The 16,907-nt window shown below is 36.3% G+C and overlaps 1 protein-coding gene across 4 annotated transcripts in view; it reads left to right on the forward strand.

Annotated features, from left to right (window-relative positions):
- ZFPM2 (zinc finger protein, FOG family member 2) overlaps positions 1–16,907 on the forward strand; it is a 325,601-nt gene that overhangs the window by 54,417 nt on the left and 254,277 nt on the right. For 3 of the 4 annotated variants that reach the window (XM_075495111.1, XM_075495110.1, XM_075495109.1), the window contains one exon: positions 10,992–11,150. The exons of the other annotated variant lie outside the window; for it this stretch is intronic. In XM_075495111.1, coding sequence (XP_075351226.1) covers positions 10,992–11,150 — 159 coding nt within the window. The remainder of the gene's footprint in view (positions 1–10,991; positions 11,151–16,907) is intronic. 4 annotated transcript variants of the gene reach the window in all.

Raw genomic sequence — 16,907 nt, forward strand, 5'->3', positions numbered from 1 at the left:
AGTATATATCAAATTTCTGGATCCTGAATCCTGAGAGGATTTCATTGGACTGTTTGAAGCAGCATGCCTTAGATGTAATTTGACAGGTGTTGACTGGTTGGTATGGATGTGTCTATCCCTTCTTCTCTTAGGTTGAGTTAAAAAAAAACCCTACAGGAGTAAAACAAAGTGAAAAGGGAGTCTGAGTATTTTCCTGAAATTGCACCTTTAATTTTCATATGCTTTATTGGTTGTAAGATGCAAGAGGAGGAGTTTCCTTTATTGGAGAGGTGAATTATCAAAAATTAGAATACCTTACCTGTAGAAAACAAGATGAGCATATGTTAAAAAAAAAAAAGTTCCAAATACCTCGTACTTTTTTCTTTTTTATACACTTGTATAGATATAAAAATCAATGACACTTCTCATAGATGTATGCGGCATCAAATATTTGCATTATTATATATTTGAATTATTAATTAAATTTTAATTAAATATTTGAATTATTGTATAGGTACATGTAATTTTAGTGAAAGACATAGAATTAAGAAGCCATCTTCTTACACAAATGGTGCTTTCTTTCCTTTCTTCTTTTTTTAAGTCTGTAAATTTAAACATTATTTTCATACTTACCTAGCTGAAACAATCCACTGGAACTGGATAATATTTGCATCAACGTTAGCCATGTATCATGGGGCAAATTACATTGCCAGTATTTCAACTTAGATTGCCAGTAGTTTCAAAAATTGTTTTGTAAAAGTTAGCAGATATGAATCATACAGAAATAAATGATGGGTTTGAAAACTATAAAATGTACCATAATGCAGGGAAAAATGCTTCAGGGATAATATTTCTGTATAAGCAAACAGGAAATTTTCCTTGTTCGCTCTATGTTACATTTAATAAAACTACTGATAAACTACCATTGCAAAATTACTCCTAATGTAGAAGATTATCTACAAGCATCACAGATCCATCTCTGAGAGCTTTATGCCCAACCTCCTGTTTGCTTGGGAGGCTTTAGTTAAAAATTCCCTTCAGGAAAATTGGTGCACTATGGTACTATGGTAGTTCTGGGTTGCTGCTGTGATTTTAGTAGGGTGTTGAGTCAGGATACTCATCCTGTCACCTCTGTTCTTCTTTTCCTTCTCTCATACCACCAGAAACACACAGAACAGCATCTGCTGTGGAGGATCTGCTGTGAAGCTGTTATGACTGTAGGTAGAATTAAGACAGCTAAGACAGACAGTAAGTCTTCTTACTCCATATCTTTGTGTTCCGCAAGATTTCTATGAAAATTTGATCCTCCCAATTTCTTTTGCTATAATCTATAGAGTACAAGAAGTTACAATCTTGGCTGACTGAGATGCCACCTTCTAACAATGAGCGCTTTCAAAGAAGAGTCCATTGTCAGTCTCGGAGGCTGCAAGTGTGGCTGATTAAATTGGTAAATGGATGATCAAGATGGGACAGTAGTAGGAGGAACAGGGCTAGAACAATTACTGGTACAGTTTCTGAAATTACTTTTGTCATTGTTAACACCTGTTAATAGTTTCCAAAATCTGGTTTCAACTGGAATCAACTTCTTTTTGAAATCTTTCGTGTGGGAAAGTAGTTAATGATTTGAGTTTGGGGTTTTTTTGTGAATATTTCTGTTTTCTTGCTCTCTAATATAGTACCATAATGCTTGTTCTAAATTAAAGTGCCAATGCAAAAACCTCTTCCCCCTTCTTTTCTAGTTTAAATCACTTTCTATGTTTCAATTACCCACTTTACCTTAGAGCAAGAAACAGATACTGTTATTTCTGTTATTTTTCCAAATGGTATAAATACATCATAATTAATACTCTTAAAAAAGAAAAAAGCCCTTCCCAAGATGAAACTTCTACTATCACTTTTTGTCAGAAGAAAGAGCAATGTTGCTAATTCTAGATCCAGATAATCTTCTGTTTCATTCTTTAGAGTATTGAAACACACTTTATAGGTTTTAATTTCATACAGTGGCATGGGATCAGTTAAGATGCCTCTGAATTCATACCCTTCACTGCTACCAGTTTTGCAGTCATGTTGGTATCTTAGTACCAAGGAAGTCACTATTAAAAACTCCTGGGAATTTTTAAAATTCCTGACCTTTATTCCTGGGAGTAGGAATTCCAGAATGAAGTTGCAACTATTAAATCTTTTGTACTGTCACCGTGTGCATTGTATCTTAAAAAAAAAAAGTTGTTTCTTATGGCATTTAGAGGCACATGTAGAAGGATCCCTACCTTAAGGGTTTTATAGTACGGCAACACTTTGATTGCCAGCAGGTGGGAAGATTTGAGGAGAGGAAGATTCTGTAAGTGCCATTCATAACACTTGTATTTGAAAACAATTTCAGTTCTTTGGCAAAACATCATACTCTTCATTTGGTAAATGAGTATGATCTTTCATGATTAGTTCTGCCTGTACACGTTGTGTAATAACAGTACCATACAACACTTGCCTTTTTTTCGTATTCTCTCTGTGCTCATGTTGAGGTAAAACCAACAAACCTTCAGGTTCATCTGCAGGATAAATATGTCCTTTCTGACTTCTGTGAGCCAAACAAGGTGTACCTTGCAAAACAGAGCCGCAACAGTAGAAGAATTGCTGTGACTCTTGTGGATAAGGGTATTGGAGGACTAAACGTGTATTTCAGTATGAGCCCCTACTTGGAAACTGAGGTCTGACATTTAACTGCAAGGGTCTTTGCAGCTCATGTTCCATGCACATCTTTTTTCTTTTTTCCCATGCAAATGAAACTTTGGCATTAACAATGTGCTTGCTTACTATTTTTTGAAATTAATGTCTCCCTAAGCATGTTTTGATTGGTCACTTTTTCATCTTTTCACTTTTATTGATTGGAAATATTCTGGTCTTGGCTCTAAAAGCAAACTGACTATAGGCACTGTCAGTTTTGTTGTGGCCTCTTGGATAATGGTAAGAGAAAAGAAGATGAGGATAAATGAAAGTGAAATTCCAAATTACTGGAACATTTAAAGGTCTTTGCAAAGTTTATATACAAGCACAGTTAATGCTGTCATGCACCGAAGTGCCAAAAGACCTAGCAGTGAAGAATATTAATCTACTTTTATAAAATCAAAGGGTTCATATTTTTTGCTGTAAAGAAATAATTTGAATAAAATTTGACCCTTTCTACAATAGTCTGTGGGTCAAATTGAACCTACTATTAAAATTCTCTAATATCTTTCTTGTATTAGCATTTCAAAACTCAATTTAAATATTCACAGAGCTCTCTTTTTAATAAACTTAACAAAATTCAGGTAATTTCCTTCAACTTTCTTGATTGAAGGCAGGCAGTAGGTACAGATATAAAAAAGATGTACAGCTACGAGCAAAACCTGAAATCAATTATATATAAGAAATAACATAACACATGGAAAGAAATTAATCAAAAGGAAAAATTTCTGCTATATGATTTTCTTGGTCTGCTACCTGCAGGCAAGGAACGTAAATGAAAAAAAAATCAGCATTCTTCTTACAGATAAGGGGAAAATTAATAAAAATGTTTCCTTCCTACCAGATCCCCTGATGCAACTTATGTTAAAAGTGAGTGGCTGCAGGAAGAACTTACGTGTTTAAAAATAACTCCCTTTTTTTTTTTTTTTGCTACAGAAATATACTTTTATACTTTATTCTTGCTGTTAAGCTCAATTACATCAGGTTGGTGTGGATTTATAGTGTCCAGAGAGCAGCTCTTTTCCATTCCTTTTCCTATTAAGTTGGTTGTTAAATCATGGTCATAAAGTTTCTCCCAGTCTGAAAGTGAGAAATGGTTCATTCTGCTCGGGTGCCACAATGAAGATGTAAGGAGTCGCTCACAAATTGGTGCAATCTTCCAATCTGGAAAAAACTTTTGAAGTTCAGTCAATTTATATAACAGACTGGAGATGTTCAATGTGCACAGGTAGCATTGTGTCTCTTGAGTATAGCTATAAAAAAATAACAGGAATTACAGAAATAACTTAGTTAAGCTAAGTAGGAAACTCAATGGACTGAAGAGGGAAGGATTTTGTTAAAAGTGGGAGTGGTTTCTTTGACAAGTATTGACCTTAAGTACATTTAAGTTTGTTTCTAAACTGATTTCCCAGTTTGCTCTTCAGTCACCTGCTGCCAACAGCATGCTTATTTTTCAAGCTACTCCTGCAGTGGTCAGTTTGTCAAGATTAGGTGTTGCCATCTGCTGTCAAACAGAAGAGTATTTAGGCACCTCGCTTGGCCCTTTCTCTCTGTTCTCATGGAATTATGTGATTAAAATATTTTCAGTTCTCACAGGGAGGAAGGGAGAGGCAGTATTTTTTTCAATGAAAATTGAAAATTGAGATCACTGTTAACTAAAAGCCAAGAGAGAGTAGTAGTGTGAACAGTCATGGGGTCAGGTTGTTGGGGTGGGCGGAGCAGCTAGTTCAGTAGGAAAACTTTTATTATCATTTTCCTTTATTATCATCTATGATGTTAGCTGCAGGCTTGTTGTGTACTTACATTTCTGTGATTCATCTAGATACCTCTAGTTGGAGGTTCTCCTCGGGGGAATATTGAAAGTCTTGGTGATTGAACAGTATCTGGCAGCCCTAGTGCTCGATAGAAACTGAAAATTTATTCTGATTGCTACAGCATATATTCAGCTCCCATATTTTATCAGTCCATGTCTTCACCCTGGTTGAACATATAGGGTCTGACATATTTGAGCCTGGACACTTAAAAAAATTTCTACAAAACCCAAGAGAAAGCCAGCTTCCCAGCGAGGAACTTGGGAGTCTATTTTTGGTAGTGTCTTGTAAAAATTTCTTCCCCAAAAGAAGGAGAAGCTGGATTGTTTCTGATGGGCTTGTTCAGATTGCTGTTAAAGTTGTCTCCAGGCTGCTGTAAAAGCATAGTGGTTGGAAATAACCACTCCTTTGAGTTAACTGAAAGGCTGAAGAAGTAGCTAAGAAGTCTTGTATAGAAATCTTCCCAGGAGGAAGTGAACTCTGAACTACCGTGTGGTGTTTTAACCCGCACTGCCATATTTAAAATGAAATAAGTTGAACTCTCTTTTATATTTTAAATGTTCCTGACTGAATTTTTAGGAAAAAAAGTTCCCTATGCGTCTTCCACGTATGAATCAATATAAAGTGTTTGCCTGCTGGTTTTCTTATGTAATTGTTTGTATTTAGAATAAAATGTTGTTGTTGAAACAGGAGACAAATGGACTGATTTTTCTGAAGCTTTTCCCTCTGTTTGTAATCAGAGAGCATCCCATACCTAGGGTTTACCATAAGCTAAGGATAATCTGTGTGTGGCAGCATGTTTTCCTAGGAAATACTGGGTGGATCACACAGAACATGCAAAATGCATGATGTTGATCCAGTGAATTTCAGGCCTCTCTGATTTATCAGAGTTGTTATTATTAAATGCTACTACTACTAATTATACTCATTAACCTCTCCCCAGCCACTCACTGTCAAGTATTGTAGGCTTTCTGAAGCATTCTTAATTTGTTAAGAGCACTGATTTATGTTGCTGCTCTGGGAATGTAAGAGAATACTGGTAGGTGGGAAGGAAGCTAACCACTTAACATTTTCATGAGATAATTATTTCAATGATACTTTCCCATCGTAGGATACATGCATTTTAAGCACAAAGCACTGGACAGGAAGGTGTATAAGCATGTGCTTAATTTGAGCATGCATTTAAGTGGTTTCATTTAGGGAAAAATCTGATGAATTTGACTGTGAGAAATTATTACAGAACTTACGTACCCAGTTTAATGTTATTGAATTTCAATTATTTCATTGCAGTTATAGTACCATAAAACTGCAGTCATGCGTTGCTGTATCAGGACTAACATGCTCAAGGGGTCCAATGCTCAAATTTGTGTTCAGAGGGGTGTTTATTATAGCAAAAGCATCTTCTGTTAAGTGAATGTAAAGCTTTTTTTGGTGGTTCAGTCTCACACTTTTCCATGTTATTAAAATTCTTACAGTGTTGGTTTTGTTTTGCTAAATGTGGCCTATCCTTTCAAGTGTTGAGGTAGCATCTGTTACTCATTGTGTAAAGATTGCCACTTAGCTAGCTATCTTTGTGTGTTTGTATCGATATGTTTGCATTTATATTGAAGTATATGACTATTTGAGAAAGATTTATTTACTTTTTTAGCATTTAATACATTAATAGTGCTAAAAAATATGTCCTTGAGTGTCTGTAAATCTGGTACAAATTAGGGAGCACAGTTCAGATTTCCCCACACTGTCCTGCCAAGTGGCCTCAATCAGAAGTAATTTTCTCCATGAAGGCACATGCAGCTCACTCGTCAGCCTCTCCTCAGTAGATATTCTTATTTGTATCAAATTATATGTGGTGATTTTTCGAAGTGGACTACTGTGTCCACTAAGCCATACAGATTTCTGCCGCATTGACTCCTTCGTTGCTGTCGCTAGTTGTACTATTTTCTACTGCCTCTTGTTCATCTCTGTTATTTGAAAAAATATTTGTGATTTATGGTCGTATCAATAAATATTCATGGAATAGAGTCAGTACCAAGTGAATAAGTATACTACTGAACCCCTCAAAATCTCCTGTGTTGTGTACAAGGCAAGTATTTGCTTGTTTTATAAAGGAAATAGTTTTTTCAGGGCTTCATGCAAAATCTAGAATGAAGTAATGGAGACTTCATTTGCCTTCAGTACTCCCATTTAAGATCAGCAATTGAGCTTTTACCTAGTGCATTTGGGAGTTCTTAACTGTTTATCATGTAGCTAATCTGAAGCATTTCAGAATCACCTCTCATTAGATTACATCATATTCTTTTACAAAGTGCTAATAGGAAAAGAATTGCTGAAATGAGAAGACAAACATCTAGACTGTCTGTCTGGAATTAACTGTTCAACTAAATTCTTAAACCATTTCAGTTTGAATTTTTACTGTTTTATTTTAAAGTCTAATCATATCGCAGAGCTGTTTACTGTCAGATCACTGTGACACTCAGATGAATTTCAGTCATAGGAATTATTTGGATTTGCATTGCTGTGTCATTATGGCAGTTGTTGGTTGTAATGTCACACTTAATCAGCAGTTACTGAAAAGCATTTTTCGGCAGAACAGGGATGGGACCTTGACCCTGTTCCAGTTGAAATAAAAGCAGACATAGTACATGTTGTGCCATAGGTGCTTAATAACATGATCAGTGTAAGTAATGAGTGTAATACTATTAAATTGAATAAAAAATTTAAAAGAAATACCGAAGGTAAATTATAGTACTAAAGTAATTAACTAAGCTGTATTCGAACTGTTGAAGGTAATATATCAACACAATAAAAACTGACAAAAAAAAAAGCACTATCAGAGAAAACAGTTGAAAGAAACTGTTATTTTTAAAGGCATATTTATTTTTGTCTATATGACAGTGTATTTTTAAGTATTTTAAATCAGGGAAGAAGTTGAGCAGATGCTGTGTAGGTTGTTCACTAGGTAGAGGAGCTAGTAAACTTTGAAAACTGACCTATACGTTTTTGAACCAGGTAAGTTCTTAGTTCTCTAGCTGTGATTTACTGATATCAGGAAGAGGTTGTTGGAAGCACATGGCCCAATTAGGCAAACATAAACCTGCAGAGTTTATGAGTTTGCATTAGTCAAGAATATGTAATTCCATACAATCTTTATTGTCAGATTCTGAAAATTTATTCATTGTCTATTTACGTCCAAGTAGTTAGATGGAGTAGTCAAGAACAGAGAGTTTAATCTCTTTATACTTACTAGTAAATGGCGTTTGATTTTATTGTTTTCTTTAACCCACTCTATGTTTGAGTGATAAAAATAGCCGCAGAAATCAGGCATCGATATTTCAGTTCACATGAAACTAGCAACCAAGAAATACTTGTGTTATTCTTGTGGGCTGGTCTTACTCATGTTGAACAATGCCTTAGTGTTTAGTTAAAGTTATCAGTTAAAATAAAGTTATCGGTTTATAGCTCTGGGCATGAGCTGAATGTATTTGAACACTTAAAAAATAAAAGATGACTCAAGAGGAATAAGACAGGATTTGTCTCAACAATCAGGTTGTAGATGGGTGAATTAGACAAGGCAGCAACAGCATGAAACCTAGAAAAATTTTTATGCACTGATCCCTCAATTTCAACAAAAGTCATGCTGTTTTTTGGAGTGCAACGTCTGATGTCAGCCCCTCAGGTGAACTATTATGTAAAGCTCTGGTGTGTGCCCATACGCAACTGGATAAACATCACTAGATTTTATATGTGGGTTGGCATATGCAAAACAAAACCCGGTGCAGATGCATGCATACCTCTGGTCTCGTTTGGATGTGACAACATCTACATTTATGTTTTCAAATGCTTGGACATTTAACTTTAGGAAATTTTACATACCTGTTCATACATAGGATGTACCTATAGAAGCATTTGTCAAGAATTTTTTTTTGGCCGAGACTTGTAAGTCCCAACCCACAAAATGACAGGGGTTTGAACCTGCGCTGTGGAGCTGGTGTGTACATTGTTTTCCTTCTGCCTTCTTGGAAACAGTGTCAATGGAAATTATAAGGTGTGTGTTTCCATGACTGCTGCAAATGAAAGCATACCAACTGCAGTTCTGTTCTTTTCTTAATTAACGTACGGTGATTATTAGCTTGCTGATTACATACTGGTGACCTGATCAAACAAACTGGTTTAACAACTAGAAGCAGACCTAAATGTCATGTACACATGCCAGTTGGATTACTTGCAAGTATATTGCTTTTGCTGTATTTTGCAGGACACTTATTGAAAAAGTCAAACGAGAAAGAGCCAGTCATTCAGCAAGAAATCAACTTTCACTGAAATGTTGGCTGCTGTTTACATGTTTTTCCCTAAATTTAAAATATTTGGAAAATTTATGAAAGGCATATGGCTGCTTTTGCAATGATGCAAAACATGGTATTTATCCATCTTTATACATGGCAGAAATTTACATTTCCTTAAAATAGCATATTTTTTGTTTCACTGTGTTTTTCCTTCCTAGTTTATTTATCCAGATGTTACCAGGAGTACACACCAATAAATGGCTCTACAGACGATGTCACATATTAATAATAATATGAAATCTGAAAGATATTTTTTGATAGTTTGTGCAGAACCCCTTGTGCTTTCATTTCTGCCATGAAACTTGTCACATGTAAGGTGCTCAAACTGCCCATGTTTAGCTGCAGTGCACTGCTCCAGTGTGTGCTAGTGCTTTGTTCTCCGCTCCGTACGGTGCGATATCCACTCTTCATTCCCTGTGCATATGCAGTTGCTGGATTTTTTCCCAACATGGCTAGGAGGTGCAATTAACAGTAATAGATACTTTGATAGCGAGAATCTTTATTTTTTCAGCCATAATAATAGCCCCTTATTTTAGAAGATATATTATTGAATGACAGCTAGTGTTGGTGAGTATGTGTCCACAAAAGTGGGTTCATTTGGTCAGATTCTCAGCTGGCACAAATAGTCATATTTCCATGAAAGACAGTAAGCTATATTAATTTATGGAATGCCAGCTGGGAATCTGAATCAATTTCAATAAAAAGTACCCATCATGTTCGTCTGAAGCAAGAATTACACAACCTAGCCTAAAGTGAATTTTGCTGTTTTAATAAATGTAGGTAGTCACTGGTTCCTAATAAATTACATAAAATTAGAGTGTAGTCAATATTTGATTTCTTTTAAAAATTTATCCCTTCCTTTTCATCGAATGCAACAGAATCATTTATGCATTGTATCTCAGCATGATAGATTATATAGGGACAGTGTATTTAATACTGGAAAACTATCATATAAATACAAATTACATTTTTTTTCATTAGCTAGCTAGCTTTCATTTCAAGGAAGAAATACTCAGTCAATTATAAATGAGGCTGTGCTTTCATTGGAGAGTGAAATATGTAATTTTTTTCAAGCCTCAACCATGTATAATGAAATCTCTCTTTTGAAATCCAGTCTTAAGATGGATTTTGAAACATACTGACATTTAATAAAATCTTAGTTAAATTAAATATGTTCCGTTATTTCAAATCTCTATTTAAATCTGGGGTAAAATTCTACACCTGCACAAGAGACGTCTTTAGCAAACAGTTACTATTAACCAATGATTGTGAAGTGTGTGTATATAAGAAAGAAGAAATTTTAATTTTTGAGTACATTCCAATTGGTAACCCAGGTGTTATGTATTATAGATCTGTTAGGCACTGGCTCTTCAAGAGGATCTGTAGCAGTAGTATGTCTAGGTAACTAGAAGAAGAATCAAAGACCTCAGGCTGCCATTTCAAATTCAGACTCATGCCCTGCTTCTGTAACTGGCATATGTTTCTGTAGCCCTCGGCTAGTAGTTTACCACGATGGTTGGCCTCTGTGAAATGAAGTGAAGTGATAGTCTGTCTGAGTCCCGTCCATTGACTGGGAGTCTATTAAAGAGTCTAGCAAATGAATGATCATGGATATGGTCAGGTGCTGGTTGAAGCAAAATAGCAGAATAAGCTGAAGTTTATACTGTCAGTACCTTTGTAGTAATTCGCTGTCGTCAGTACTGTTGACTTGAGAAATGAAGCCTGTAAAGGGAACCTATTAAGTACTGTAATTCAGCATCAAAAAACAATGACTAACAAACAAGAGAAGGCTCTTCACTGTTTACGTGGATTTACAGATATAGCTTTGGTTTCCATTGTTAAAACTGTCTGCGTTTAATACTGGAGCCAGATGAATAATGAAAAAATCCCCATGTGCGAGTATTATTAATACATATTATTAATAACACTTTGCATATTCTGATTTGAAGTCATCAGGAAAACAGTCACTTTCAATTTCAGTTTCCATAAAATGTTATTTGTCCAATTCTAATAAATGTCGAACACAGCCGTGGAAGGAAAAACTAGCTAAAGACCTCCAGTTATAAGTTCACTAAGGTTTTATTTCACATTGTCCTGTTAGATGGTTTTGCCACAGTGTTCCTGATTCTTTTTAAAGGGCCCCTTGAGGATGCCATTGAAGATGAAGAAGAAGAGTGCCTGTCTGAGGAAAATGATACTATCTCAAAAGAAGACTTTCCATTGGAGGAAAGCTTTTCTGCAGAGTTTGAGCCTGAAAATCTGAGCTGTGAAGAAGTGGAATACTTTTGTAATAAAGGTAATCATTGTAGCCCACCTCTTGAGGGAATAGTGGCCAAACTGAGTCCAATTGGTCAAAAAGATTTTTTGGTTTAAAATGTACAAAAAGTCCTGTTAATATAGTACCTTAAAAATAGGAAAATGAGTCACTTGTGCAGTTAAGTCTGGTAAGGGGTAAATATTTAAATGTGTTCGAAGATGTGCTTTTCAGGGAGGTGAATCGTCTTGCCTTTAATGTTTTCCTCCAAGAATGTTATTTTCTACATATTTTAACTGTAGAGAACAGGCCTCGGAAGTCAATTATTATCAGAGCCGAAGCTAGCAATGCAGCATGTCTGTTCATTGCTTCTTTGGCTAGGAAACATTGCTAGAAAAACAGATTGTGTCTGTAGATTCTATGATTAAAGTAGAGCTTATTATAGAACTTATTATGCATGGTAGAAAACTAGTGATTTTTGAAAGGATAACTTTTAAAGTTGCAGATGCCTATTTGATGCATTCATTACTTGCAAATTATTGAAGATAGAGGTATTTTAGCATAAGCCACACCAATTCATTCTTACCCAGTGTTCAGTCTGCAAGGTTGTGCTGTTTCCTATTCAGCTGACAGAAAAAGTGCACTATCATGTACTGTTATTTAGAACATTGATTTAACCTTCTTCCTGCCAGATTTCCACTTGATTGCTGTATTGTTTGTCTTCTGCAGGTAAGGATGCCTATCAAATAGCTGGAATTGTTGTGGTGATGTTCTTCTGTTAGTCAGCAACCCTCAGGCATTTGGATATTGATGATTTCTCTGTCTTTCTGTTATTTCCCGGATATTGACATACTTTTTTTCATGATAGCTTGATATGCTCCTGTTTTTGTATTATTTTCATCTGGCTTGGACAAAGTAGAATAAATCCGTTCGAATAGTCAAATGTTATGACTGCAGTATATTAGTCTTTCCTACAGACTCTGCAGTCATCAGTGGGAAAGGCATGAAAATGTATTTATTTTCTACATGTCCTCTATGTAGCTTACAAACTTTTGAAAAAATAATTTACTTTTTGCACTACAGGTTCTTGATACTTAGTAAGTCATCCTAAGAGATCAAAACAGCCTAGTCAATAGTTTAGAGTTCAGCTGCTACAAATCTTACTGTGAAGGAAGAGAGACCAGATTATGAATGGAACTGCTTTACAAACAGGGGGAGTTAAGTGCTATTACTGTGCTGTAAACAAATACTACAATTACTGTGCGTTCATTTGTTCACATGCCTCTCAGACACCATTTTCCTTAGCTGAAAAAAAGTACTGTTCCTGTTACTGGCATTACTAAATAATTATTTAAACCACTATTTGCATAATTGTTATATTGATGACTCTTGAGTTCCTTCTGTCAGCAATGGAAGACTATGCACCGCTATCAGTTCGTATCAGTTTGATTTAGTTATTTCTCTGTACTTCTTGCTGCATTTCCAGGGCCCACCAGTGGAAATACTACTGTTTTGGGTGAAATTCAGAAAAATAAATGATTTTTTTTGTTTGTTTATAGCAAACAATATTGCAAATTCATGTTGAATTTCAAGTTATCTTGGCACTTCCCTTAATGAACACGTCTTTCAGGGAAAACACTGAATCCAGGTGATTGTATTAAACAAGATCAGGAATTAAATGGGAATACATTTAAATCTGAATCTTGATTATCACATGTTTTATTAAGGACATCTGCTGATTCTTCAAGCTGAATACCTTTTGACTCCCCAGCAGTTCTTTTTCCAAGTGTGCTGTAGTTATAAAAGAATCTTAAACCTATCCACTGCAACTACTGCAGAAGAAAAGTTGAAAAGGAAATTTCTGAGGATGAAGGGGCACATAAAACCCCTAATCTACTTCCAGCTGAGGCAGTGTGACAGAAAGTCCCACTTTGAAGTAAGTTGAGAATATCCCTGGGAAAGAATGGAATGGGAGACTAGAAATGTATTGAATGTCTCAACTTCTGTTGAATGTCCTGCTTCTTCAGTGTCACATCTTAAGTGTTGTTAGCATGAGGCCACGTATGTTTTTCTGAGGATAAAACCCAAGAAGACAAAACTAATCTGGAAAGCAAATAAATTTCTTTTGTGCCGTTTTCTTAGTGGAAAGGTTTGTGACTGTATTATATAGTAAATACTAAAAGAGAGACTAATTCTCATGATTTTTGTCATGAACCTGTTATTCATTTCATAACCTTTTTTTTTCTTTGTAGTGCTTCAGTATTGAAATTAAAAGATGGTATGAGAAATAAGCTTTTTTTCCTAAAAATATTTTTTCTTTAACATCATGAATAAAAGCTTGAAAATGAGATATGTACCAAATAGGTTAGAGAGCAAATAAATGCATTCTAATTTCTGTTTTGAGGGCCTGCCTTTCTGATTTGTGTTTTGCTCTTTGACAGTATTGGCAACCTGTAAACAACAAGTATCTTCAAAGCAGGGAGAAGTAAGTGTAGGTCTGTGTTTTCTCATGCGACAGGTTTCCTTTTCCCGGAAATACCAGAATTGGCAGGGGAATCCTTTATGCTATCTCTGCATTCTCCTCTTGTTAGCATGGACCATTAAAGGTTCTAGAAAGTAAGGGAATTTTATGGGATATAAATATTCTTTGTCCTGGCTTCCCATTTTCCTCCCCTGGGGTTTCTTCCTAGCTGACCCAGAACAAGAGGACAAATGAGTAGTGGGGCTTCCTGCAGGAATCAAGAGATGTGGGCAACAAATGGCACAACGGTTGGGGAGGAGGTGTTTGTGCGGCTTCACCCATGGTATGGTTTTCCTACTTCCCCAGCTATGTAAATTCAAGCATCACCTAAAACCAGAGGCTTTTAACTATCCAAACTAGGCACTGAAGGCAAAAATTTACTGAACTCACAATTCATTCAGATGAATGAAAGTAGAGGATGTACAGGTTCATAACTTGATAACTTTGGCTTTTTGACTGAAGAGATTTTCCTGTCAAACCATGCCTGATCGTATTACAAGTAGAGAGCAGTCTCTTATTGTCTAAATTGCAAACAGCTAACCTTTATAAAGCCATACTTGTCATTCCCACCTTATTAATTTGGGTCTGTGAGATTGATTCAGCAGAATACTTGCCAGAATTAGAAGGCGAAGGCGAAAGCCTCTGCAAAGTGTGAAGCAAATTAATCACAATGATTGAGCTACATATCATTTTACAACTTCTCTGTTTTCAAAATTACGACTTTTGGCTATTATTTTTCCCTTCTCCTTTTGCTCATTAATGGCTTTTACGACAAGGAATCTGGAAAATTCTACCTCCTCCCACACTTTTGCAACACCACAAAACCACAATTAACTTTGCTACATGTGAATAATTATTCCTATGTAGTCTTCATTTACACTCAAATGTGAATAAGTGAACAGTGTTTAAACATGTAAATATTAAAAGCAAAAATGGAAATTAGCAACCTACTATTTATCAGGGATCGGTTTAAGCTTGCAGCTGTGAATTTTTAACCTTTTGGATGAAGTTTCCCATCCAAGAATGAATATTTTAGAAGAGCCTCAGAATAGATGGCAGCTAGAAGTTTGAATTGTTTGCAATTTTGACAGTGAGATTAGGGGAAAGGGAGTATTTTTGAAACAGCAATAACAGTAACACAGTCATAGTGTTCTTCCACTACAAAGCTGCACTGGTCTCAATCTTTGGAGTAGAAACAAAAAATTTGGTAGGAGGTAGCCCTGGTGATAATGCATTGTGTTTTGTCAGTTTGTGGCCTTTGAAAATTGCTGTTTATACTTAGTTACCAAAAATTTCTGCACTGCAGATAGAGAGGGTATCTGATGATGCTGTCCACACAGAGCCTGTATTAGCCTGGAACCTCTGTTGCTGAAGATTTTTTTTAGTGTCCAGATAGTGGGTATCTGGAATCAGAGTCTGTATCAGATAAAGATTAGTTCAGATTAAATTCACATCTAGAAGATTTATTAGATAAGCACCAGTATTTAGATAGTTTGAATAAGGAGAAAATAGCCTGTCTCCCATGCAGAACAGTGATGCGCTAGATAGCTGAAAGCCTACTATGGAACCTAGGAGATAGTACATACAGATTAACTTTTGTCTTTTATGGGTAGGAATAAGAAAATGAGGTGATGCTAACAGAGACAAGAGAAGAAGTGATCTGGAGGCATGATGGGGCTAATAAAAGCAGGAGGGCAGATACAAGAAGGGGGCACAAACAGCAGAACAATACAAAAGCCAAGAAGTTGGAGGTGATGGAATGAAAAGCAAAGTACTAAATCAAGTCCTTTGGGCTGTGAAGTAGTTTATCATTGGCTTTGTAGTCTCTGATTGCTGTCATCCTGCCTAGATACCCTCAGTAAAAATAAAAAAATATTCTCCTCTATTACTGAGAAAGTTTGCCATACTCATATGGAGGTGACACCTCTTCCTCTCTGTAAACAGCAGGGAGAATAGGAGCCTTGTCTACTTCATAAGGGTGGGAACTGGCTAAACAAATTACAGTTCCTTGTGACCTTCTTAGCAGAAGTGTTCAATGAGGGATTAACTTTCAAAGGAAAAGTTATCTTGAGCAATGAGAGAGATCACTTGAGATTAGTAGATAGTTAAGTAGCTGTGTTCAGAGAGGAAAGAGGCAAGAGAAGAAAATGGAGGAAGGACTATAATCAAGAGAGAAAATGTGGGACTGTTTCCAGAAGAAAGAGGCAAATGGAGGAATGTACATATCTGAGAATTAGGGAAAGAAGACATACCCATTTCTTGCTGCCATGCTTAGCGGGACAATTTTGTTGAATTCTCCCGTTCTTTGCTTGTAGCACGGCTGTTGTGCTTGTTCCTCATGTTGTAGGCTTCCCATAGTTACTCCATCACAAGGCAGCATTGGCACCAGCCCTCAGTGGAAGGAGATTCAGTGGCCTTAACACTTTTGGTGGCAGATTGGAAAGCAAATGGCTTCTGCTTCCCACTGTTAACTGTGCTTCAGTTGGTGGCACAGGAAGATATGGGGGATATATAAGGTGGGATGAAGACTGATTGTTTCATGATTCATGTTTCAATGCTTTTAGGATCTATAGCACAAACTGCTATGTATGCCCATAGCAAATCAGAGTGTTGATGTGTGGTTACAGTTCCTGATACATTGCTTATCTTTCTTTGTGGGGGAAGAAGGGGATGAGGGAATCCAGTGCTGTCTGAAACTCATACACAGTTCTAAGTCAGCAAGAAAAGAACTCAGGGAGTATATGGGCTTCTGCATACTGAGTGTATACCTGCTTCTGTGTTCTCGTATTCTACTTGGGCAGGAGGGGATGAGCTCAGAACCTGATCCAAGTTTTCTGCTCATGTAGGGTATTTTGTCACTAGCCTGCCAGACCAGCTTAGGACTGGAATTTTTTATGTTAAACCATGTGACCTGATTGTGCAGCCAGGCTTGAGATTCAGGGAAACAGCTGCAGTGTGATTCTCCATATGAGAAAAAGCATATACAAAGCTAAGTTCTTCTGTGCATTAATCTTCCCCTTCATACTTCATGTGCAAAGCTATCACGCTACCATCTATAATACCAGCCAAACTCTTAACACCCTGAAAATGATTTCTGTGTGTCCCTTTTTCCTCTGGAGTATGACTTTGTGTGTGTATGCCTGTGTGCATCTGTGTAAATATTCTTTGCTTCTTTCATGTTAGGCATGTAATGACTAACAATATGCTTCCTATTTTCTGTTACTGGATCAAAAAGTAGATTTATGCCTTTTTTTCTTTCCTTTTTTTTTTTTAACCAG

This window comes from Mycteria americana, chromosome 2, assembly GCF_035582795.1.
Source record: "Mycteria americana isolate JAX WOST 10 ecotype Jacksonville Zoo and Gardens chromosome 2, USCA_MyAme_1.0, whole genome shotgun sequence".
Lineage (NCBI taxonomy): Eukaryota > Metazoa > Chordata > Aves > Ciconiiformes > Ciconiidae > Mycteria > Mycteria americana.